The 25,983-nt window shown below is 39.6% G+C and overlaps 2 protein-coding genes across 4 annotated transcripts in view; both read left to right on the plus strand.

Moving 5' to 3' along the window:
- LOC127673655 (zinc finger protein 431-like) overlaps positions 1-25,983 on the plus strand; it is an 826,992-nt gene that overhangs the window by 441,437 nt on the left and 359,572 nt on the right. The gene's annotated exons all lie outside the window — the stretch shown is intronic.
- Riok2 (RIO kinase 2) lies at positions 4,424-25,410 on the plus strand. The gene is made up of 10 exons (XM_052169440.1): positions 4,424-4,769; positions 8,068-8,206; positions 8,844-8,960; positions 11,740-11,915; positions 14,238-14,326; positions 15,455-15,646; positions 16,141-16,233; positions 17,417-18,001; positions 20,353-20,449; positions 24,035-25,410. The coding sequence occupies exons 1-10, from the start codon at positions 4,704-4,706 to the stop codon at positions 24,197-24,199; spliced, it is 1,719 nt and encodes a 572-aa protein (XP_052025400.1). The 5' UTR covers positions 4,424-4,703; the 3' UTR covers positions 24,200-25,410.

Consider the following 25,983-nt stretch of genomic DNA (forward strand, 5'->3'; position numbering starts at 1 on the left):
CTTTCTGAATCTTGCTTATTTTGTTTATGTGATGATCACCAGTTCCACTCATTTTTATGCAAATATCATGGTTTCATTCATCTTTGTGGATGACTTAATATTCCATTGTGTTTGAAATCACATTTTTCTGTATTCATTGATCCATTTTAGAAATGTAAACTTATCCAACAACTTTGAAAAGCAATATAGAGGTTCCTTAGAAAACTAAAAATAAAATATATTAATTACAAGGGTAGAAAATTGACCAAAGCAGCCATGGCAGCAAAGCCCAAATGGGTTCAATTTATTCACAATCAGTTGTTTATTCACAATCAGTTGTTTCAGTGACAGAATGTACCGCTTATACCACCACTAATATTTGCAGAAATAGTGAGAGGTCTATAAATGGTCAACAACAAGCTGTTCTGATGAACTCTAAAAGCTTTTATTTCATACAGGCATAATGTTATATTTGCTTCTGTAAAATAAATCATCTTAACAAGAACTAAGAGTGGCAGCCATACATCAATTAATGCTGACCTTCGACTTTCTTGGGAAGCATGACCCAGGTTCAGAAACGAGTTAGGGGTTTGGGGGGGGCGGTAATAGTGACATAGAAAACCCTCTTCACTGTTTGTTTGTTTTTAATTATTTATTTTATACATAGGAGTACACCACCATTGCTCTTTTCAAACACATGACACACGAGAAGAGGGCACCAGACCCCCATTCCAGATGGTTGTTAGCCACCATGTGGTTGCTGGGAATTGAACTCAGGACCTCTAAAAGAGCAGTCTGTGCTCTTAACTGCTGAGCCATCTCTCCAGCCGCCGCCGCCACCGCCACAGCCACCACCACCACCCCGCCTGCCCGCCCCCTTCACTGTTTTGACTGTCTACAAAGCTGAAAGTGTGATGAGAACCAATAATTGCATTCACCGAAGACCTGTTTGAAAGGGAAAGTCATATAAGAAGTCATTTGAACCTGTCTCAGAAATGGGGGCTCCTGAAAACCAGCATAAAACATTCTCACACCTAAAACTGTTGCCCATTATTCACCAAAGGAGACTGCTTAGACCTGGGTTTAAGCCAATAGAAAGTATTTATTAGCTGGCTTGTAACTATACTGGGATTTGAGATTCCAGTATAGCACTGAGCCTTTCTCAGGGTTAGCTTTTTATTTTATTTTGTTTGTTTGTTTATTTTTGTGGTTTTTTTCGAGACAGGGTTTCTCTGTGTAGCCCTGGCTGTCCTGAAACTCACTCTGTAGACCAGGCTGGCCTCGAACTCAGAAATCCAGCACTGCCTCCCAAGTGCTGGGATTAAAGGTGTGTGCCACCACTGCCTGGCTCAGGGTGAGCTTTTAAGCACAAAAACCATGTTCTGATTTGAAACACTTTGGTTAATAAGAATAGTTATCCAGAAGTGAAACTATAAGACCTAAAAAGCAAAGTTAGTACATTTTTATATTTTCCCAAAACCATATGGATTTTGATGGATTAGGCCTTTGTTTTAGTTTTGGCAAGTGGTGCTGTCTACCTGCTGAGTTTTACAACCTGAATGGTATTTCCAACATGGAGTCAGTTATGCTAAGGTCTGGGGGCTTACTAAGTTCTGGGACCCTGTTACAAAAATTCCTAAAGCATGTTAGAATTCTAGTATATATGTATATATATATATATATGTGTGTGTGTGTGTATATATATATGTATATGTGTGTGTGTATATATATATGTATATGTGTGTGTATATATATATATATATATATATATATATATATATATATATAGAGAGAGAGAGAGAGAGAGAGAGAGAGAGAGAGGTTTTTTGAGACAGGGTTTCTCTGTATAGCCCTGGCTGTCCTGGAACTCACTCTGTAGACCAGGCTGGCCTTGAACTCAGAAATCTACCTGCCTCTGCCAAGTGCTGGGATTAAAGGCGTGCGCCACCACTGCCCGGCCCAGCAGATATTTTTAAGTATTTATAAAGTTATCTGTTGAGGAAACTGCCTTATTTGGAGATTTGCCATGATGACTGCCTTTCATTAAATATAGCTAGAACCCATTTTATGAATTGAACATGTAGAAAGTATTTTTGGAACAGTTGTATAAAATAAAAGCTGTTTCCTTCCTTCCTTTCTTCCTCCCTCTCTTTCTTTTTTCGTTTTTTAGTGTTTGGAGACAGGTTTTCTCAGTGTGGCCCTGCCTGTCCTAGAACTGACTCTATAGACCAGGCTAGCCTTGGTCAAGGGATTTGCCCGCTTCAAGTTCTGGGATTAAAGGTATATGCCACCAATGCCCAGCTTAAAGTTTTTCATAGGTAACTGTCTAAGGGAGTTGCATAAGAATAAATAGACTTGATTACAAAGTGACTCAAAAGGATGATATAGATTGTTAAATACCCTGAATTCCAGAGTTAAAAAGTTAGAAATTTAGACAGTCAAGATCTTTATGAGAAGCAAAGTGTGTATGTCTGGGCTTGAAACAGTGAAGTCTGGGAAAAGGAATTCAACGTCCTTGGCTTTCTGTTAAATCCATTGTTTTGTTTTGTTTTTTAAACACATCTCCTTCCCATAAGTTTAAGTTTTAGAACTTGGAATTGAATTTCCCCAGGGCTTAGCAAAAAAGTCTGGTATCTATATTTGATAAATGAATGAATGGGTTGTTTAAGTCAGAAGCTCTCAACCTGTGGGTCCAGACCGCTTTGGTAAACCTCTAGCTCCAAAAATACTTACATTCCATTAAAAATTGTAACAGTAGCAAAGTTACAGTTTGAAGTAGCAACAAAAATAATTAAGATGGTTGAGAACCACTGGTTTAAGTCAACATTAAGTGTGGTGACAAAGGAAGATTGAATTAAATCCCTTACTCATAAGTGGCTTGATTACTTAGAAATTTTTACTTAAACAAAGCAAAACAAAACAAAACAAAACGAACACAATATTGAAAGAATGAGAAGCCGGGCGGTGGTGGTGCACACCTTTAATCCCAGCACTAGGGAGGCAGAGGCAGGCAGATTTCTGAGACCAGCCTGGTCTACAGAGGGAGTTCCAGGACATCCAGGGCTACACAGAGAAACCCTGTCGCCAAAGACAAAAAAAAAAAAAAAAAAAAGAAAAAAGAAAGAAAGAAAGAAAGAAAGAAAGAAAGAAAGAAAGAAAGAAAAAGAAAAAGAAAAGAAAAAAGAAAAAGAAAAAAAGAAAGAGAGAGAGAGAGAAATCTGGACTCTGATTACCCCGATATGCCAGAACTTGGATTCAGAACATGAATTCAAACCCACTCAATTAGTGGTGGCTCTCTGGAACAACGCTAAGAGGAGACAGAAAGACAGATAACCATAGCTTCTTCAAACTTTTTGTTTTTACATTTTGTAATGTTAATGTAGAAAGAAAAATTCCATTGTGTCAAACAGTCTTAATTAGTTAAATCCTAATTAGATGCGTCTAGAGTCCTGAATTCCAGTATACAAAACCCCAAAGGCAGGAGCATAGAGATGACAAAGAATTGATCTTTTGTTTTGATTCGATGATTTTAGAGTACCAACTACTTTAGTGGAAAGGCATCGGACACTACAGCCTGCTCCTATGCTTTGTGAAAGAGTTACCTCCTTGGATCGAGCCACATTCTCAGCAACACTCTCCAAAAGGAGGAAATGAATACATTGTTTCTTGGAAACCGGAAGGAGAGGAGTATGGAAGAATGCGAACGTTATCTTAATCCTAATCCTTCATGTAAAGTTTGCACATAATACTTCAAAAAAAAATTACACACCAGTCGTTAGCAATCTCTCAAGTATGAAGCAGATCATAACACTGGACGCTAATGTACAGAACCCAAGCTTAACCTAAGAGCAGACTAGAGAAGATCTGTAGCTTAAAGGACTGAAATATAGATAATTCATGAAATGAGAAACACAGATACTGAATATCACATGAGTCACACTGTTGTTACGATGCTGCTGCTACCGTGATGAAAGTGCGGTATAAAGGCCTTGTCATGGGTACCTTGTCTTGGTTACCAGTAAGTACGCATTGAGGAGCCGCAAGTCCAGCATGGAAAACTCCCATAAAGCCTCCCCAGTGCTCCTGGACCCCAGAAACATCGAGGCGCGCGCCTTCTTGGGAAGTGGGCACTGGATAGTACGAATAGAAGCTCCTCCTAACCCGTCTGCCATCGGCGTCCCAGTCCAGCGGGAAAGCTAACCCGGCCCTCCTCCGCTGGACAGTCGTGGGGCGGCCGAGAGACAGCGCCCTTTCAGTGGCTTCGCTGGCCTGGGGTCTCGCTTGCTAATTTTCCTCCCAGACCTTACAGGGCAAGGCGGCAGCTCCAAATGCAGCAGTGGCTCGCGGTAAGACACGCCCCTCTCGTGACGTAAGCACTGCGGCGTGCGGAAGTCCGGAAGTCCGGCCTTACGGATGCGGATCAGGTCCTAGCAGCTCCGGAAAGTAACGTGGCATATTATGTAAAACATTTGCAACTTTCCAAATCAGTCACGTGCGAAATATTTATTTCAAGGCTGAAATATGACTTCGGCGTGACTTTTAGCTACGAAAACCGGAAAATACAGCATTTTTCTAGTGCCACTCAAGCTCGTGTTTTTACCTAGCGGAAAGCACCTTAAAGACAGAGCGCATGCGCGGGCTAGCCGCTGCCCAAAGCCACTAGCCGAATTTACCCAGCGGCTTTGCGTCTTCCCAGTGGGCGAACGTGGTGGAGCTGGGCAAGCATGGGGAAGGTGAATGTAGCCAAGCTGAGGTACATGAGCCGCGATGACTTCAGAGTTCTGACTGCGGTAAGGAGTACACCTTTCTTGCTTCTCCATCTCGGTGACGTCCCCTTCCTGCTATTCTGAGGTCGCTGGGAGCTGAGCGAGGACTCTGGTGTGTGGATTGTTTGCCGAGGCTGGGATCTGGGCCCCGAAGGTCTGACTTTCATGAAGCTTTGTGGGAAAAGAACTATCTTTTCCTAAGCATGGTTCTTCCTCTTGGTTTCTTGTTGCTCCAGACGTGCTTGCATCTCTGTGGCCCGGGACGTTTCATTGATGTTTGGCTTCCAACCTAGGGGAGGGTGGGGGTTAAGTCCTCGAAGGAAGCCTGTTGGGCCCCCAGTAATCGACTCAGCCGCATAATGTTAAAAAAAAAATTGTCAGCTTTCGCTGACAACTATAGGCTGTTCAACAGAGTGCAAAACAAAGGAGGAAAGGAGAAGCCTCTTGGTCTACAAGCAATTCGATAAGCACGTTAACAGTGTAATTATCAAGTAATAAGGACCGTGAAGGAACAAAGGACAAAGAGATAGAAAGTATCCATACGTTGGAGGGTGAGGGAAGAGTACGGACTTTGAGTTTTACAGTGATGGAGACTGAATCCAAGAATCTTGTCTTTACTGTTAATCAAACTACAAAGTTTGTCCCCAACCCCGAACCAAGGGAATATTACCTACCGGAGGAGAGGTGTCCTTGGAGAGAGTTGGAGACAAATAAGAGTCAAAACCCAGAGTTGGATGGGAAAGTTTTCATAGAAAAGAATGGCCAGTATGGGTCTGTCATGGGACATAGATGGAAAATGAGAACCAAACCATGCAACCCCCTGTAGGCCTATTAAAGGATGTGCTTGGATGCCCGTGAATTTTTTTAACCTATTTTTTTAAAATTATTGTATCTATATGAATACAGCAGAGCTGTCAGACACACCAGAAGAGGGCACCAGATCTCATTATGGATGGTTGTGAGCCCCCATGTGGTTGCTGGGAATTGAACTCAGGACCTCTGAAGAGCAGTCAGTGCTCTTAGCCTCTGAGCCATCTCTCCAGCCCCCCCTCCCCCCCCCCCCCGAATGTTTTAATTAGGGAAATGACAAAATCTAATTATGTCGTTTTAGTACTGTGGCACAGAGATCCAGACATACATCTAAGGTTAGAGTAAGTCAGTCTTTGTTTAGGAGTCGCTGACTTTTGGTAAGGACTGTGTTACGCAGTAGGATATGAAATGTGAGTTGCCTGGTACGTACGTGATTTTAAGCCTTTGTAGCCAAGGTAAGTAGGTAGCATTTACAAATCGCTCAAATGCAAGTTCGTATGAACTTAGGCTTACACTTCCTTTTTCCTATGGCTTCCTTAATTCACCTGTTTTGTTCTTTAAATAGTACCTTTAAGTAATGGCTTTCCTTCTTCCCAGGACATTCACTCATTTCTCAGCGCCTTGACAAAAATAGAGTAGTCAAGACGTATATTGGAGAATTGGGGAAGCAAGGACGGAACATAAAAGCGAGTTAAAACTTTCAAATGTTCTGTTATGGTGGGACACCAGAGTAAAAGATACTTTCTTACAGAATTTCTAAGCTCCCTAAAGAAATTACCCAGTCACCAAATTTACCATTCTGGGCTCAGATGGAGGCCACCGGTGTTGTCTTCCCTTGCCGGCTCTCTCTTTCTATGAACTTCTTTGCCTCTAATCAATTATTATTATTTTTTTGACTTGTCCACCGCAGTTTTACACATCCCCATCTCATTTATATTTTTAATAATCCTTTTTCTTCACTTCAGAATTTTGACTTTCCATTTCTTTTACCCTTTTACGTTGTTGTCAGACTCTCCCATCCTACTTCCTAAAGATCTTTAATTCAATGGAGAACAGTCTATTAAGACCTTTGACAGGAACCCAGCCTACACACAATGCACACACATGGAAAACATATCATATATGAAGGGGCGAAAAATCTTTAATCCCCTCCTTTCATTACCACCTCCAGCTCTTGCTACTTCCTATTCTCATCACAGCTAGGGCATGATATTAATTCTCTAGTACATTATATCCAGTTTTTGTCCATTTTAGTTTTGTATATTCCTACTAGATTCATGTCCTAAATAACTTAGGCATGTATGTATGTATGTATGTCTCTCTCTCTCTCTCTCTCTCTCTCTCTCTCTTTCTCCCTCCCTCCCTCCCTTGTTTATTTCTTTTCTATAGCTCTGACTATTCTGGAATTTATTCTGTAGACCAGGCTGGCCTTGAACTCAGAGATCTGACTGCCTCCGCCTCCAGAGTGCTGTGATTAAAAGCATGTGCCACTATACCTGTCTCTCTTTCCATATCTCTTCTGCCAATGCATCTTTAAGAGTGTCCCAGCCGGGCGGTGGTGGTGCACGCCTGTTATCCCAGCACTCTGGGAGGCAGAGGCAGGCGGATTTCTGAGTTCGAGGCCAGCCTGGTCTACAGAGTGAGTTCCAGGACAGCCAGGGCTACACAGAGAAACCCTGTCTCGAAAAAACCAAATCCAAAAAACCAAAAAAAAAAAAAAAAAAAAAAAAAAAAAAAAAGAGTGTCCCAGTTTTCTCAGTTATAAGACTCTTGTCTGGTCCTTTTGTTTCTTAGAAGTGTTTTCTGGCCTTAATTGCATGGGCCCCACATGCCATAAAGTGTTGACTACTTCTGTGTCCGTCGTCCTTGTGGTAGCTATGTACCATTTCTAAAACTCCTTCCAACAATACTTTGTCTTCATTCCTTGTACTCATTCTCAGATGTCCCTCCTTTTTTGAAAGTGATCTCTCAGCTACAATACTTGTTCTGTCATGAGCTACTGCTTCTGATTCTCCAGGGATAAAAATTCTTCCAAAATCCATGCCTACATACTATGCTTTCTCATTGATGCTTAATATCCGGAATATCTGTAGTTTTTAAAGACAGGTGTTTAGATGATAAGTATTTTAATATCAGCCATGTGTCATTAACTTTTCAAGGACTGAGTTTTATCTCTGGACGTTGAGAGGCAATATCATTATTAACTATTTATCAAGAATGAATTTAACATGGGAGACAAGAATGACTGTATTGTAGAATTAGCATCATATGCTGCCATAACCTTTTTCTTTTGCCACAGGTCATGTGTTCAGCAGTAATCCCCTAAGATCATACTGTCTAGTGACAGAATAACTATGCTAAGTTAGTGTCCATTAGTACACTTAGCATTTCTCACAATCTGTGCCTGTCAGGCGACACAGCTATAGCTAGAGAACTACTTAGTTGGGAGAGTTTAGAGAGGCTAATGATTTCTTAGCAAGATTTTAATAAACAAGGATTCCTTTAATTTCAGGTTGAAATGGGCATGAAAAACCATGAGATTGTTCCCTGCAGTTTGATTGCTTCTATAGCCAGCCTGAAACATGGTGGTTGTAATAAAATTTTAAGAGAATTGGTGAAGCATAGACTTATAGCATGGGAACGTACTAAAAGTGAGTATTTTATGTAACATTTGTCAATCTTCAGCTAATCCCCTTTCTGTTGAGCTGACCTTCAGAGGGTATGAAGTGGAGATTGCCTGACTACTCAGGCAAGAACTGACACATTCGAGTTGGTCAAAACAATCCCAGAGTCCACTCAAGTCAAAGAGGGCGGGGAAAGTGTCAAAACTGTGCTTCAGACCAAATCAGATAGTGACACAGTTACCACCTGGAAAATTCAGCCTGTCATAGGACTCTAGATGGTTGCTTCTTAAGCCATCTGTGATGAGGGGCGGGCGAAGGTTTGAAAACCTGTCACAGATCTTTTATAAATAGAAGGTAAAGTAGTTACTGGAAAAAGTAAATGGGATAATGGTTACATATAAAAACAGGCATAATTTCTTTGTCGGTTCAATATAGAATATTTTGAACTTAAGTACTTCCTTTTAGTTTATGTGCATATCTGTCACAGACCCTCAAACTGGTAACCATACATGAATCATACTGTAATGGAGAAGAAGCTGTGAACTTACAGGTCTGGGTAAATCAGTTCCTCTAGCTAACGCTTCCCAACTTTAAATGCTTGCCTTGTGTTGATGTGTTTTGTTGCTACAGCACAACTAATGCTCTTAACCTAATTTTTGTCTAGCTGTCCAGGGCTATCGGTTGACAAATGCTGGCTATGATTACCTAGCTCTGAAAACACTGTCTTCTAGACAGGTAGTTGAGTCTGTTGGAAACCAGATGGGAGTTGGCAAAGAGTCAGGTATGTACTGATGATATTGTTGAAAGCATTGTCCTGGCTTACGTTTTTATTGTACTTTTTTTTGGATTTGGTTTTTCCGAGACAGGGTTTCTCTGTGTAGCCCTGGCTGTCCTGGAACTCACTCTGTAGACCAGGCTGGCCTCGAACTCAGAAATCTGCCTGCCTCTGCCTCCCAGAGTGCTGGGATTACAGGCGTGCGCCACCACTGCCTGGCTTTATTGTACTTTTGAGAAAGGATTTCTTTTTCATTTTCCTTCATAGTCCAAACAAAAACAGGAAGTCAAACTTGGATGTAAGCAATACAGATTAGGAACATAGTTTGCTATGTTTAGTAAGAGTAATTTAGTAGGTTATAATTACCTCTATCAGTCCAGCACTATCATTTCAGTAATACCAAGAAATAATTTCCATCTGTGGTTTTGGGTTTTGTTTTTAGATTGGGTTTTGTTTTTGTTTTGTTGTTTGTTTGTTTCTCTCCCACTCCTGCTTTGGTGCTCTGGACTGAGCTCAGTGTTTACACACACTAGCTAGCAGATGCTTTGGTGCTCTGGACTGAGCTCAGCGTTCACACACACTAGCTAGCAGATGCTTTGGTGCTCTGGCCTGAGCTCAGCATTCACACACACTAGCTAGCAGATGCTTTACCACTCAGCTTCTCTTTGGGCCCTAAGTGTCTTTTAATATTTTCAATCTTTGGTGAATATTATATTTGTTCTCAATTTTATATGTGATAAGTTATACATTTGTAGTAATTTAAAACACATACCAAAAGAAGATGGTAACTAACAGTACCACAGACATATTTTTCTGTCACAGCAACACAGAACTAAAAAAAAAAAAACATTTTAAAATATCATTGAGCAAATAATTGTATATTCATCTACTTCCTCTGTAGAAGAAAGGAGTAAAAGATAGGATATGATTCTTTTCAAATTGTAGCCTGGAATAGGATGCTTCTTTTTGAACCATAGTCTCCTTTATACAATTTTTTTTTCTGTGTAGTTTCTCCTATCTAATTGACATTGGCTAAACTGAAGAAGCACAATTAAACTTGGAAATACGATCATCGTCAAAACTGCCCCCAAAAAGGTGCCTGTGGGCTTCTATATGGCTTGAGTGCCTTCCGTGTTTATATCTAAATTGTGGTATACATAATGCTAAATAGAATACTGAGTCAGAGTCAGGAAGAGCATGTGCACCTGAAAATGAATATAAATGTATAAACACAATAGAATATTTCCTTTAGGTAACCTAACTTTCCTGTTAATTGCTTTTACAATCAGTCATTTGAATTTAAAATTATGAATTAACTGTTGTAAATACTTTAATTATGAGTAAACTAAGTCCTTAGGAAACAGATTCTATTTAAAGTATTTTTTAATTTTTAAGAAATTAGTTAAATGGTAAAATGGTAAGCATTAACATTGCAAAAACAAAGTACAATAAAATGAGTCTTATTTTAAATCCACATTTTAGTTAATTTTTGGTTCATTAGATCCCATAGCTAAGACTAATTCTTACTTAATCTAAGGAATTGCCTGTATAAATACAACTACATTTGCATGTATTCAGGATTATTTTTGTGTTCACGTACAGTTGTATCCAAGAGTGAATGTAAGTATTACTCAGGATGCTAATTTTTGCTTTTCACTCTTGCTCATACCTGCTCAGTAGGTACCTTTTTCATAATTGTATGGTGTTTTGGTGAATGGGTACTCTTCAGTTGATATTTATCAGTTTCCAAGCAATGGTGATTTGAGTTTCAGTCATTCTTCATTGTGAATAGTAATGGAAGTCCCTTTCTTTAGATATATACTTTAAAATTTAGTGCTTCAGTATGGGAATTTTTGAGAAGCACAATTCATTCCATAATGGTAAAAATATATAAATTTTGATATTACTAAGTTTCAAAAATATGTATTGATATATGATACATGTTCTGTTAGTAAGGTATGATAGCCTGTTATTAAAAGGAATACAATTAAATTTTCTTAAAATACTTAGAATGTGTTCTGAATGTCAACTATACAAATTACTTAATTTGATAGTTGGCAAACTACTTATTAAAGAGATTTCCTTACAGAGTTACATTCTAATGTATTGGTCATCAAAGCAGTTGAGTTGAATTTGTTGAAGTAGAAGATACTAAATTAGCTTCTCATGGACTGATGATATATCTCAGGATAGAGCAGTAGACTGCTGTATTCAAGGCCTGTTAGGTTCCTAGCACAAGAAGTATTCAGAGAGATTACTTCTTTTTACTTGAAATGACTTCTCAATGAATTAATGCCTAGTTTGACATAATGAGAAATGTAAACATTGAACATCTTTGAAAGCAGGAGTACCCATTGGCTACGTACCTGTTTGCTTTTATTTACGGTTACAGATGAATACATTCTGGATTGTCATTTAGGATGTGAAATGTTTTGCCAAAAAAATAACTAGCAGTAGAGAAGATACTGGATACAGATGAAGGCAGAACTGGTTTTTTGGTTTGGTTTGGTTTGGTTTTTTTGTTTTTTGTTTTGGTTTTTTTTTTTTTTTGGTTTTTTTTTTTTTTGGTTTTTGGTTTTTTGGATTTGGTGTTTTTGAGACAGGGTTTCTCTGTATAGTACTGGCTGTCCTGGAACTCACTCTGTAGACCAGGCTGGCCTCGAACTCAGAAATCCACCTGCCTCTGCCTCCCAGAGTCCTGGGATTAAATGTGTGTGCCACCACAAGGCAGAACTATTTAAGCAGCTGTAGCAAATGTATCCTAACAATGCAATTTTTGCTCTAGATATTTACATTGTTGCAAATGAAGAAGGACAGCAATTTGCACTGAAGCTTCACAGACTGGGAAGAACCTCCTTTCGAAATTTGAAAAACAAGCGTGATTACCATAAGCACAGGCATAATGTTTCTTGGCTTTATTTATCTCGTCTCTCTGCCATGAAGGAATTTGCATATATGAAGGTATTTTTTAATGATTTTGTGTTTCTCAAAAAAGAAAAGGAAAAAATATGTAGCTCATTTTAACCAAATTTATAAAGACCTTAATGACAAGTGTCTCTGGCCCCAGACTCAGTCCCTACAGTCAATCTTTTGATTGTGCTCTTTTCCCTGTGGCCTACTTTTAATGGCAGCATTTATTGTTATGCAGTAACAGATGTGTGACTCTGAATATCTTTTTTATTGAAAATTGTATCTAGAAATCTTGGTGTATCACAATTAAATACAGTAACATGGTTATGTCGTAAGGAAGCACCTTGGCAGAAATCATTAGATGTTCCCTCTAAACTGTAATGAGTGTTTTTTAAGCAATCCTGTTGAAGGTGCAGAGAGAACTTGCTTGCATATAAGTACTCCTTAAATGCATTGTTTTCCCAAGAGGAAAAGAATACGATAAAGATTAAGCTATGACTTGAGAGTTGCACTATAACAAAAATTCTAAGACAGTGATTCTCAACCTTCATAACCCTGAAATGCTTTAATACAGTTCCTTCATGTTTTGGTGACACCCCACCACCACCATTAAATTATTTTTAATGCTTCTTTATAACTTCATAGTAATTTTGCTACTGGTTTTTTTTTTTCAGTGATCTTAGGCAACCCCTGTGAAAGGGCCATTTGCACCCCACGGGTTAAATGCGCTATTGGAGACAGCCATTTATAATCTTTAAGTTTATATTATGCTGTTTTGCTGCCGAGACATGTTGATACACAACTCTAAAAATAAACATTTCTTGGAAGTAGAGTGTGTTTCAGTTCCTAGTCACAGAAGGTGGTCTTTAGGTAGATTTCTTTTAAATTAAGTACTGTGGTAATGCAAGGTAAAGGAATGGATAGCAAAGCACTAGCCTTTATAGACCACTATAAAGTTGGGATGATAACAGACATGAAGAACAGTTTATATGTTGAGGTTAAAGTAAAGAAGAAGATAGTATGAAGTGAATGGGAGTTGAGTGGATTCATAAAGATGGATATGATCTGACTTTAAAGAGAGGACTTGGCATAATATCAGGTATTGACCAAGGCGTGAATGGATGTGAGCCCTGTGTGTGTGCAGGTGGTACTGAAGACGTGAATGGGTGTGAACCCTGTGTGTGTGCAGGTGGTATTGAAGACGTGAATGGATGTGAACCCTGTGTGTGTGTGTGGATGGATATGAGCCCTGTGTGTGCGTAGGTGGATGTGAGCCCTGTGTGTGTGTGTGGGGGGGGTGGATGTGAGCCCTGTGTGTGTGTGTGGGGGGGGGGTGGATGTGAGCCCTGTGTATGTAGGTGGTACTGAAGATGTGAGTGGATGTGAGCCCTGTGTGTGTGTGTGTGTGTGTGTGTGTGTGTAGGTGGATGTGAGCCCTGTGTGTGTGTGGGGGTGGATGTGAGCCCTGTGTGTGCATAGGTGGATGTGAGCCCTGTGTGTGTAGGTGGTACTGAAGATGTGAGTGGATGTGAGCCCTGTGTGTGTGTGTGTGTGTGTGTGTGTGTGTGTGTGTGTGTGTGTATGTGAGCCCTGTGTGTAGGTGGTACTGAAGATGTGAGTGGATGTGAGCCCTGTGTGTGCAGGTGGTATTGAAGACATGAATGGGTGTGAGCCCTGTGTGTGCATAGGTGGTACTGAAGTGACTGTCCTACCTATACTTCTGGTACTGTCTGATTCAGTTGTGCTAGACAGTTTAATTAAAGGGAATTTTGAAAACTCATCAACAAAAAATGCAAAGGTAGTTCAGACTGAAATAAAATATCTACATCCATTGTAGATACTTTAAATTATGCATTGGCACAGACAGCATCTGGTCTGATACTGGTCCTTCCAGCTTAGACTGCAGTGATCTATCCACTTGTCACTTCCATGCATCATACAGTGAGTGTAACGTGAAGGGCAGCATCAGTGATTTACAGACTCACATGCCTGACCTTTGAGATAACTTACTTCTTATGCCAGGAAACATAACCCAAAATCTGTTGCTGCTACAATATTGTAAACACATGTCAAAAAGTGACAGACTTAAAAAAATAGAAAGGAAATAGCCTAAGGTACTATACAATTTTTTTACATTCATTTTTATGAATGTAATGAATGTATGAATGAATGACTTAATATATATAATACCTAGTAACTGAGTGTTTTAAGAGGGGAAGTTAATTCAAAGGAACTTGAATTATTTTTATGTACAGCTAATTCTTACTGTAAGTAAACCATTAAATAACCTCAGGTAGACTTGCCTTGTTTTAGGAAGATAGATTCTCTCGCTCTTTTAGAAATAGGATCTCATTATCTTCTCTTCTGTTTCAGGCATTATATGAGAGGAAGTTTCCAGTTCCACAGCCCATTGATTACAATCGCCACGCAGTGGTCATGGAGCTAATTAATGGTTACCCCTTGTAAGTATTCATTGAGCTCGAAAGCCTAGGTCCTAGGAGATGAATATAAGGTTCATGTCTGTTAAGTAAAACATTCAATTGGACTCTTGCTTCTTATAGGTTAGAAATTTCTAAAGAGGTATAAAAAAAAATTAGAAACCCAGTTTCACCCAGTTTGTAATCTCTGCCATTTTTCGTTGATTTGTTCAGTATATATGAAGAATATTGCTTACCAAACACCTCAAGTCCAGCAGTGAATAAATTTCTTCTTGACCCTAGACTAAACAATATGTATCTATCTATCTAGTATATCAGTAGGTGCTATTAGTAAAGGTCAGTGGAGAGGGTAGACGTAGGAGATCCTGTTTAATATAAGAAAGTGCCATTCACAGGGTGAAACCGTGGGGAAGTAGCTAGGGCAATATTCCAGGAAAAGGAAGGGTGTTCATCCTTGGGTGCTCACAGCCATGGAGCAAACCGGTATCTAGAGCAGAGTGACTTAGGTGTGCTGGGGAGAGGGGAGGGGAGCTGTGAACACTGGGTGAAAAATGACAAGGGAAGGCAAGGCAGGAAAATTAGAGCCGTCCAGGCAAGAGACGGTAATAGCTCTCATCACTGAGACAGTCAGAAAGGTGAGGAAGGTGCTCAGATTCTGAGTGTGTTCTCCAGGAAGCAACATAGTTACTCAAGTTACAGGTGATTGCGTTTGGACGTTAAAGAAGGGGGAAATCAGTCATTGTGAGGATATTGGCCTCAGTGATGAACTGTGAGGAAAGAACGTCGGAAAGGCATGGTCCCTGATAATTCACAGAAGAAAGAATCAACTGACTAGAAATGGAAATTAGTAAGAATTTAGCAGCAAAGAAGAAATTAAGTCTTGACTGTTTCATTTAAACGTGGTGGAAGGAAGTCTGTTAGAAGTGGATCGTTGAAAGTAGGAGTGAGATTAGAAAAGCCTGTGTAAAAAGCGGTGAGCTGGGAGAGAGGACATGATTGTGGAACGCAGACAGGATTGGAACAGCGTGTGACCTTTAATAGTTGGGACACTTGCCTGTGGTGAGAATGACGAGGAAACAGGCAAGATCGGGGATGGAAATGACACGCTCATTAAAATGGTGACCATGTACACACAACCTATTCATTCTCCAGGTGTCAGATCCATCATGTTGAAGACCCTGCATCAGTATATAATGAAGCTATGGAACTGATAGTCAAACTGGGAAACCATGGCCTGATTCATGGAGATTTCAATGAATTCAATCTCATGTTGGATAAAGACGACCACATCACCATGATTGATTTCCCACAGATGGTGTCCACCTCCCACCCGAATGCTGAATGGTATGTGCTAAAACCGATTCCAGTTGTGGGTGTGTCTTCATATCATAGAATCACTTTTTATGTTTTCTCTTTGGATCAGTAAGTGATTTTAATCATAGAGATTTGTTTTCCAATTAAAGGATATCCATCTACTAGAATTTTCCCTGTAAGAAAATCTTTAAAGAAGAATTTTAAAAGAAAAAAAATATACTTAGATCCAATTTTAACCCTAATTATTATGCTAATCCTGTCTTGGAAATGTAAATGGAACTGACTGTCCACCTATCTTATTTATACATAAACTGCAATATAGATATCACTAAAAGAAGTTGGATTTAACACTCAAATCGAGCTTTCTTAGCCAGGGAGCCATTTAGTCAAGCAGAACTTCAAGCAGGAGTCTGGATTTTAAAACCAAAGCTTGTTTGTATATAGAAAGAATATGTGTCCTGTATAAAAGTAGATAAATGAACACTAAACAGAAAAGAATTTAAAATGAATGCTTACTTTTACAGGTATTTTGACAGAGATGTTAAATGCATCCGAGAGTTCTTCATGAAACGTTTCAGCTATGAAAGTGAGCTCTACCCAACCTTCAGTGATATCAGGTGTGTAGCACTGCTTACAGTGGTAGAGCCCCTTCAATAGATTATTTGCTTAATTCTAAAGTAAATGTCCAGACCATGTATTTCTGCTTATTCTCTGTGTATATATGGTGCATGCCAGAAGAAGGCATCAGACCCCATTACAAATGGTTGTGAGCCACCCTGTGGGTGCTGGGAATTGAACTGAGGACTTCTGGAAGAGCATTCAGTGCTCTTACCCGCTGAGCCATCTCTCCAGACCCTGCAATTGTACTTGGTGCTGAATTTATTTTCTTATTTTGACTGCTATATCGAATATTCTTAACCCATTTTTAAGAAATCAAGTGTCAAATCTTAGTGAAAATGGGAGTTTTCTTTTTTTAAGTTTTTGTGATTTATTATGTGTAGTTCTATGTATTAATTAGGGCTTCAGTTGTTGTAAAATAACACTGTGACCTAAAGCAGCTTGGAGGAGAAGGATTTATTTGACTCACAAGTTACAGACCATCATCCAGGGAAACTAAGTCAGTAACTGAGGACAGGAACCTGGAGGCAGGAACGGAAGGGAAAACCGTGGAGGGGTTCTGCTTCTTGGCTGGCTTGCTCTCTCGAGGAGTGCTCAGTTTAGTTTCTTAAACCTTCCAGGAGGTGCCACTACCCACAGTGACCTGGACTCTCCCATGTCAGTCACGAGTCAAGAAAATGCCCGCAGGCTTGCTTATTGGCCAGTGTGGTGGGGACATTTTCCCAATTGAGGCTTCCTCCTCCCATATGAGTCTAGCCTGTGCTAAATTGATAAAACGTTAAGCCGCGCACTGCATAAGTGATGAGACGTGTGAGTGTCAGCAGAGGCTGGAGAGAGTCAGTCCCTAGAGCTGACGGTCATGGCCAACCAAAGTAGGTGCCAGGGACAAAACTCTTGTCCGCTAGAAAAGTAGCACACGCTAGGCCGTGCCTCCAGCCTTGGTTTCCTTTTTGTGTTATATGCTTTAAGATATTTCCTGTTTTGAGTTTTATCGCTGCATACTTTAAACAGCAAACTTGAGCCCTTTTTTGAAAGTTAATTTACTAAGTTAATAGGAAATAATGTGTTTAAAATTAAAATACAGAAGGCTGACTGAACTCACTTCACATTTATTGGAGCGGTGCTATTCATCTCAAATATCTTTTTTCTATGTTATTTAATGCTGATACCTTCGTTCCCTAGGAGGGAGGATTCTCTTGATGTTGAAGTGTCTGCCAGTGGTTACACCAAGGAAATGCAAGCAGATGATGACCTGCTGCATCCAGTCGGTCCCGATGATAAAGATACGGAGGCAGAAGAAGCAGATGATGACCTGCTGCATCCAGTCGGTCCCGATGATAAAGATACGGAGGCAGAAGAGGAATCGGACTCCTCGATGTCTGGTGAAGAAATGTTAGAAGAAAAAGCCAAAATTCAGAGGTCAGCGTTGGACAAAGAACCAAGCCCTGCAGGTGGAGCAGGTGGCACCTGTTGCTGCTCAGCCGCAGGCAGCAAACACAGAAAGGAAGACAGTGTAGCAGAGGAGAGCGCTGACGTGTGCGGCTTTGAAGTGACTGCATTGAACCAAGCTGTAGCTGAAGTGGAAAGGCAGGTGCTCACCCCCAGGTCTGTCACTGAGCTTTCTGAGGAGAGCAGTAGAACTGAAAATGATGCTAGACATGATGGGCAGCCAGGTCAGAGCAGCCCTGCCGCCTCTGAGGACAGTGAGGACGAACCCGCCCCTCTGATTGCCTTGTCGCCACTGAACAAGGAGTTCAGGCCGTTCAGGTAGAGAGCTTTGTTTGCCTTTACCTTTAATCTTGAGGTCTTTGATTCTGCCGTGGGAGGAGGACAGTTGGGAAAAAAACAACACTGTGACATGATGGTGTCGTGTCGTCATCATGTGTGAAAATGGAAGTTAACTGTCGTATTGAAACAGATTTGTCTCTTAAGGTAATCTGATTCCCGACACTCATTGACTACATTTCACAGGATTCTACCTTAAACTAAGACCACTGAATTAATGTAGGCCTCTTAATAAATAGGTCTGATTTTAGACGGGTAAGTTGTTGTCTTTCATTGATACATTTAGTCGTAAGTATGTAAGACATGCAGTGAAGGTTATGTCTGTGCTAATCATCTACAGAGCGTGTTTCCTAGAGCTTCTCATGGGCACTTAGAGCCACGTAGTAGTAGTAATGGGGGTTTTGTTATTGTTGTTGTTGTTGTTGTTGTTTTTGAGACAGGGTTTCTCTGTGTTTCCCTGTGTTTCAGAGTGTGTTCCCTGGCTGTCCTGGAACTCACTCTGTAGGCCAGGCTGGCCTCAGACTCAGAAATCTGCTGCCTCTGCCTCCCAAGTGCTGGGATTACACGTGCGCCACCACCGCCTGGCAAGTATTACATTTTAACTTTGTGTTTGTTTGTTGTTTGTTTTTTGTCTTGAAAGTGTTAGGCTCATATTAGTAAACATCCTAAAACCTAATTCTTAGATTTGGAATAGTTTATCCAGAAGCAGACAGTAGTTTATTGCAATAGTGATTTTATTTATGTCAAAACATTAATGTGACAAAACTAGATCAGCAAAATATTGATAAGCATTTTTCCAGTGCATGTTTAGGGGTGCATCCCTTATTCCTTTAGAATTACCTTATTAAATTTTAAGTGTATAATGACTTACCTAATTTTTAAGAAAAGAAAAACTTTGTCTCCTTATATCGTGATCCCAGCTGATACTTTTTAAAACCTTGAAAGGCATTTTTTAAAAGTTACAATCACCTGACATCTATAACCTTATTAACATTGCCAAAGAAGGAATGCTTCTTTCAGTGCTCTTACAAAAGCCACTTAAAAGATAATTAAGAAGCTAAGAATCTGGCTCTGTGTCTGCTCTGCTGTCTTCTGCCATATCACTGCAGATTTATGTGTGACTGAGTTAGACATTTCCTTAACATTGTTTTTTCCATAACTGGGAACGGTTTTGTTCCTCTGGCCTCTCACCCTGTTCTGAGTGAGCAGTGGAGCCAGCCCGTGGCAAGTAAGAAGCAAGAAGCTCTGTATTAGCCCCTCTCCATAGCCGCCGTTTCCTCGACTTCTTCCAGAACCTGTTTCCTCCTCCGTGTGATCACCTCGTGTTCCTGCTCCTGTTCAGTTTTCCAGTGTTCCCTGGACCATCTTTACAGTGGTGCTGATTATAATGTCCAGATCCCATAGCTTCCTCCTCCATAGCTGTCATAGCCAGTTCCACAGTCCCTGCTCTGCTTGCCATATCCGGTTCACCATCATTTTCATTTTCATAACCAGGGCCAGCTCCAAAATTACCACCTTCAGAGCCTCTTCCAAACCAGTAGTTACAAGGACACCTTTATCTTCACAGTCACTTGCTATCAAGAGTGACCTAAGTTTGAGTCCCAGGCCCCACATGTTGGAGGGAAAGAACTGACTCTTACAAAGTATTCTCTGATCTCCACATACATGTTGTGGCATGTGCCATCTATACAGAAAGATGAACGTAATTTTAAAAAAATAGATGTTTCAGAAAATTACTGGCTATTAAAAGTTAATGTTTTCTGGGTTCATGTAAATGTTTTAATTAAAATATTGAGCATTTAAAAGTATAGACATATCCATGGTGGTAGTATTTATTCTGACTCACAGTGCAGTTTCTCAGAGAACTGTCTGGGTTGACATGGTGGTAGATACTGGAAATCCTTGCACTAGCACTTGGGGCCAGAGGCCTGAGGTGGGAGACTCAGCCTTGGATACAAATGAGACCCTGTCTCAGAAAGAGAGTGAGAAGACTGTATCTGTACTGTGTCTGCTTTTGTTCAGAATGTGGCAAAATGATATGAAAAGTGTGGAAAATAGATTTTTATAATTTATCGAGATACAAATGAATTGTAGGAAAATGGATACATTTCAATTGTAAAACATTCTATTTGAAAAGTTTGGTGGTGACATTGTATCAGAACATTCTATGAATGTTAAAATATAGTGGACTGAGTTGCAGGTAGTTTCACTTATATTTTCACAAATATAATTCTGAGGCATTTCATCTTATGCTTCATTGCACAAAAGTCACATTAATTTTACATTATAAAAATTAACCGGATAACTTGTCTCTTAAATTTTATTTATTCTAGAGATGAAGACAGTATGAGTAGTGTTACTCAGCATAGAACAAGAACATTGAGTGTTACGTCTGCCGGCAGTGCCGTAAGCTGTTCCACAATCCCTCCAGTAAGTACTACCCGAGTGCCAGCTGTTGGGCCCAGAGCTGTGGACAGAGTGCTGAGCTTGGGTACTGTGAGGATCTCATACGTTAATGTTATAAAATGATGAGCATGTAGAAGTTTAGTAAAGACAAGAGGGTTCACCTGGAATAAGCAAAGCTTCCAGGGATAGGGCAGATTATAAATTAGCTTGAATTTTAGGGACAAAATGTTAATGTATTTTACATCCAGGTGGGATTTTGTAGTTTCCCATGTGATTCAGTCTTTGATTTTTAACAAGGAATGTTGTATGACTTTGCACAGAGGTATCAATATGGCTGAAATGTAAAGGTATACCACCCCCACTACTTACATTTGGGAAATAGGTGATTTTTAAATGTCTTTACTATCAAATTTTTGTTGATCTTTTGGGCATTTAGCATTCGTATCCAAACAGTTTACGAAAGGGATATTTTCTAGACAGGATAGTTAGCAAAATAGTGTAGCCCAGTAAGGTTCTGGCACGTAAGCCAGCCTTCCTTCTGACGTACCCAGAAGGAATGATCAGTGTGAAGATGATCACACCCCACAAAGCCAACCCCTCCCTGGCCTTTGGAGGAGTGGTTCTCTAACTCCACGCACATTTGGATTATGGAGAAAGGCCTCATCCGTATCTGACATTAGGAAAGAGTGGGGATTTCTCTCAGGAATCAAGCAAAACTTTGCTGGGTTTGCTTACTTTCCTGATTCTTTGGGAGTCAAAAGAAGCCACCATCCCACCCACCTGCCTCATTTCAGGATTATGCAGTGTTTTGAAGACTACTGTTTAATTGTGCTTCCTAAAAATTAATTTCTGTCTGACATTTAAAATGTAAACTTGGCAATAGTCATGCAGCAAAATAGTAATTTATCAAATTTTTCCATGCTTTAAAGCCAATTTTGTTGTGTTGGTTTCTACTGTTTAAGTAAAATTGTGTATTATTAAAGCTAGTTTTTTGTGGTTTTTTTTTTTGTTTTGTTTTTTTTTTTGTTTTTGTTTTTGGTTTTTTTTGTTGGTTTTTTGGTTTTGGTTTTTTGGTTTTTGGTTTGTTTGTTTTTTTTGAGACAGGGTTTCTCTGTGCAGCCCTAGCTGTCCTGGAACTCACTCTATAGACCAGGCTGGCCTCAAACTCAAAAATCCGCCTGCCTCTGCCTCCCAAGTGCTGGGATTAAAGGCGTGCGCCACCACTGCTGGGCTTTAAAGCTAGTTTTTAAGAGATAATTTCCTCATAATAAACAACGAAGGAAACTGTTTAGAAGGGGGAAAAGGGAGAAAGTGAAATGACTGTATATAAGTAAACTCAGAAAATAAATGACTTCCTTTTTCTAAACATATTAAAATTCAGATGTTATTAGTGAATTAAAATGTTTTGTTGTGGATAGAATGAACTATTATAATATTAAATGAGAGCTATCCAGAATGACATTGTATCCCCAGTGCACACATAAAAAGCCAGACATGGTGAGGTATGTCTGCTAACCGCACACAAACAAGTGGAGGCACAGTTCCTGGACCATGCTGACCAGCTCCAGGTTCAGTGAGAGACCCTGTCTCAAAACGAACAAGATGGGGAGAGATAGAGGAAGATACATACACTGACCTCTGACTTCAGTACACACATGTACACATGTGTCGGCGCACCTGTACACACAAGGATACACGCACACACAAAAGAATAGCTCTCACTCTCTTACTCTTGCTTCTCCTTGTCCCCTCTCCCCCTGCCCCTCCCCCTTCTCCTCGTGGTCAGGGCCACCCTCTCCTTCTCAGCTCTCTTCTCTCTGCCTCTACTCCCCTCCCCATGTCCTGAATAAACTGTTCTATGCTGAAAAAAATAAAGTAAAAATTAGTTAGTTTATATTACAGTTCTGGAGATGTTCAGAAACACTTAGGAGTTCCCAGACCAATAATGATGATATTCTCAAAATGTAATTGTTTTCATATTCTCTCTCTAAACTTGTCTAAGAAAATTTACTTGATGTTCTAAATATAAAATTGAACTCTGAAGCATGTATTACATTAAAAAAGAAAGTCTTCATTATAGATATCTCACAGTTCATAATAACCTTTTTGCTTTTTGCTTTATACTCCCTGTTCTTACTGGGATTTATTTGACCCCCTTTCTTTGATTTCGCAGTATCCACACAATTGGCTGTGACTATTTGAATAGGTGTTAAGCTGCTCGAATTCTTCTTTACCAGGCATAGGCTGATCTTAAAAGTGTGTTGTGGTTTCAGTCTTCAAGTTTTTGTCTTGAGCACTGTGAATTGTATATGAACCTATATCCTAAGGAGAGTATAAGACCTTCAGCCTAACTCCATGAACAAAGGTTTCTGTGCACTCAAGGCTGGCTTTGAACATTTAACTGAAAATAATTGTTTTCATACAGTATGTTGTGATCACAGTTTCCCTCCACCCAGATCCTTCCTAACTCCCCTCCCCTCCATCCACTCTTGCTCCTCATGCCTCTGCCTCTCAACTGTACGCCAACTTCTCTTGATATTTTTCTCATACTGTTTGTTTTCTGCTTTGTAAAAATGACAGAAGAAAACTGTTTGTTACTTCAATGGACTTGGTGGTGGTGGTGGTGGGTTTGGAATTTATACAAAGACAAAAAGGGTTTAAATTCCTTGAAATTGTATCATAAAATCTGTTTCCTCCTTAATTATTTTATCATTTCTATTTATTGGTTATTATGCTATACATAAACACAATAGTCATTTATAAATTCTGTTCTTGAAAACGTATAACAGAATTAAGTAATTGTTGCCTTTTAATATACATGGCTAGATCTAATGGGAGAACATTTTACTTTTAACAGCAAATGATGATTTTCATGTAGTTGCTAAAATAACACATAATGTTACTTCGTGTTGTACCCAGGCTTTTCTTACACACACACACACACACAATTACCTTGTAAAATTAGTGCATTGTTTAGAATTGGCCTGTAGAGAAACCAAAGGTCATTATGAGCTGAATTTTCAAAAAGAAAAGGTTTTCAGTCATGTGATTTGTACATATGGTGTTTATGGTTGGTAACTATGAGACATTGTTTTGCATGACTACCACCCTCAGTCTTTTCTGTCCCAAGCACCAGGCAGGAGCTAGAAGACCAAGGTTATATGACTACAGTTTAAGGCCAGCCTGGACACCCAGGCTACATGAGAGATTACCTCAAGGATGGATGGATGGATGGGTGGGTGGGTGGATGGACGGACGGACGGACGGACGGACGGACAGACAAGCAAATACATAATTACAAAATTGTGTCTTTTACAAGAAAGAAGAAATAGTTTTCATCTTGGTTTTTCCCCTCTCAGTGTTTATGGTGGTCACTAGGTGGCACTCTGGTGGTTGGTAATTTAAAATGACTACTTTTGCTGTATAATCTTTATTTCTGCAAAGAATATAAATTTTTAAGACTTTGAACAGCTTCTTCTGGTTTATCTACTAGTTCATCTTCAACGTGTAAATTTGAAAGATGCTAGCAGTGAAAATCTTTGTCTTAATGATCTCTCTGCTCCTTATCAAGATGGTTATTAGTGATGCTAATTTACGAAATCTTTCCAGGAACTGGTGAAGCAGAAGGTGAAGCGCCAGCTGACCAGGCAGCAGAAGGCGGCCGCCAGACGCCGGCTGCAGAAAGGAGAGGCCAATGTGTTTACCAAGCAGCGGAGGGAAAACATGCAGAATATTAAGTCAAGTTTGGAAGCAGCCAGCTTTTGGGGAGACTAATAAATTCTGATATGTATTTTTTTTAGATACTATAATTCTATTTTTAGCAGGTATATTGGCCTTTTTTGGACCAAAGCCAGTATTTATGGAAATTATGAAAATAAACCATCTTTAGACTTATAGCCTCCAAAAACTAATTAATAGAAATTCTGCTAAGCACTCAGTTTCTTAAAATTGTTCAGGTAACTAATTTAAATATAAAATAACTTGTATGATAAAAACAGCAATAATTGCAAAACATTGACATCATTTTTATTTCATTGTGATGCCTTAAACAGGTAGATAGATGACTCAGATTCTGGCTTTACGTGTAATAAATAATAGAACAACTTGATGAAGTCTGTAGTTCTCTCTTCCTTTCTCCCTCATTCGGTCACAGCTGGGTTTTTACTACATTGGTGAGTAGGTTTTAGGACTACATGAGACAGGACACAATTATTTGGCATTGGATTGAGGCTGATTGCCTTCTGTTTCTTTAGACTTCTATAGGAGAGATAAATCAGCAATGGGTAGTTAAGCAGCCTTAGGTCTCTTTGGTGCTGTACTCAGTGGCTGTGTGGTCATGGGGAAAGAAATTTTAGAGTCCTACCAGTATTTTTATAGCTGTTGGTTTTCCCAAGGTTTCAGCAAACGTGGCTAATGAGGAGAGAGGGTGGGGAGTGTAGATGTCACTCCAGCATGTTTCCTACCTCAGTGTTAACAAGTATCTGGTACAGGAAAGAGAACAGCACCTTGTTACGGTTCAGTCCTCAAGCTCATTCTAACTCAACAAATGGCCATGCGTGCTCAGGTGCTAGTACTTACAGGCATCTGCTCAGTTTCCCTGAGCAGACCTCTAAGAGAAGATCCTCTTCCTTGAGAAATGACCACCAGATGGCACTGTAAAAACACCAGATTCCCTTTTAATTCTTCTGGCTGTTTGTAACTGATCATTATCTAAGTTCATTTAAATGTTTGGATATGTGACTATATCAAATACGGTTTCTTTGACAGTTTGACTGATCTTGGAAGTGTTGATATAGCCATACTTTAAAATATAGTTGTTTCTAAGCTCAGATACTCATTTTTTTTATACTCTGCTAAAAGTTTTTCTATAACATAAACCATTGTTGAAGACAGTTGAATAAGACCATAGAATGTTTATTTTGTAATGCATTTTTCTTACATCCAAAGTATTGAAAGCAAATTGGGAATAAAAGTGTTTGACCTCATTTTTCTTGGCTTTACTTCACAACCGATACATACGAAGCTCGTTTCTCTTTGATAAAATTAGAAGACAGATGCACATGGTTCTAACCTTTAGTGGCCTAAGATTTCAAGTGACCTGCTGAACAAATTCAAATCAGAAACAGGATTCAACCCAATTGGACAAAGATTTTTACTAGCTACTAAAGCAGTAATGCAATGAGAAAGCAAAAGTAAACCTGTTCCTAATGTATTAAATCTGTATGTTTCCAGTGTAAATATTCCTGGGGAACCAGGATGTACAAGGCCTTGGTTGAGTTACAGCACAGGTAGGGAGATAGTCTAGGGTCTCCAGTTTTAGGTCTGCACCAAGTACCTTCTGTAGCCTTTCAGTTCTTTTGATTTGTAAAGGAGGAACACATGTCTATCTTAGAGTTGTGATGACTAGATGAAAGAGTATTTGTAAAAGGGACTAGACATGCAGTAGAGTATATTTTCATTTACTTTTGTGATACTTTGTGTGTACACACACAAACCCTTACAGGGAACCAGGATGACGGTGCCTTCCTTTAATTCCAGGTACTCAGGAGGCATCGTGG

The sequence above is a fragment of the Apodemus sylvaticus genome, chromosome 23 (genome assembly GCF_947179515.1).
Source record: "Apodemus sylvaticus chromosome 23, mApoSyl1.1, whole genome shotgun sequence".
Taxonomy (NCBI): domain Eukaryota; kingdom Metazoa; phylum Chordata; class Mammalia; order Rodentia; family Muridae; genus Apodemus; species Apodemus sylvaticus.

What these genes read in the sequence shown, in the direction of transcription:
- Riok2 (XM_052169440.1), top strand. Translation starts at nt 4,704, where the DNA reads ATGGGGAAGGTGAATGTAGCCAAGCTGAGGTACATGAGCCGCGATGAC. An exon ending in CTAATTAATGGTTACCCCTT is followed by an intron (nt 14,327 to 15,454) that starts GTAAGTATTCAT and finishes TTCATTCTCCAG; the next exon opens with GTGTCAGATCCATCATGTTG. An exon ending in AAGGAGTTCAGGCCGTTCAG is followed by an intron (nt 18,002 to 20,352) that starts GTAGAGAGCTTT and finishes TATTTATTCTAG; the next exon opens with AGATGAAGACAGTATGAGTA.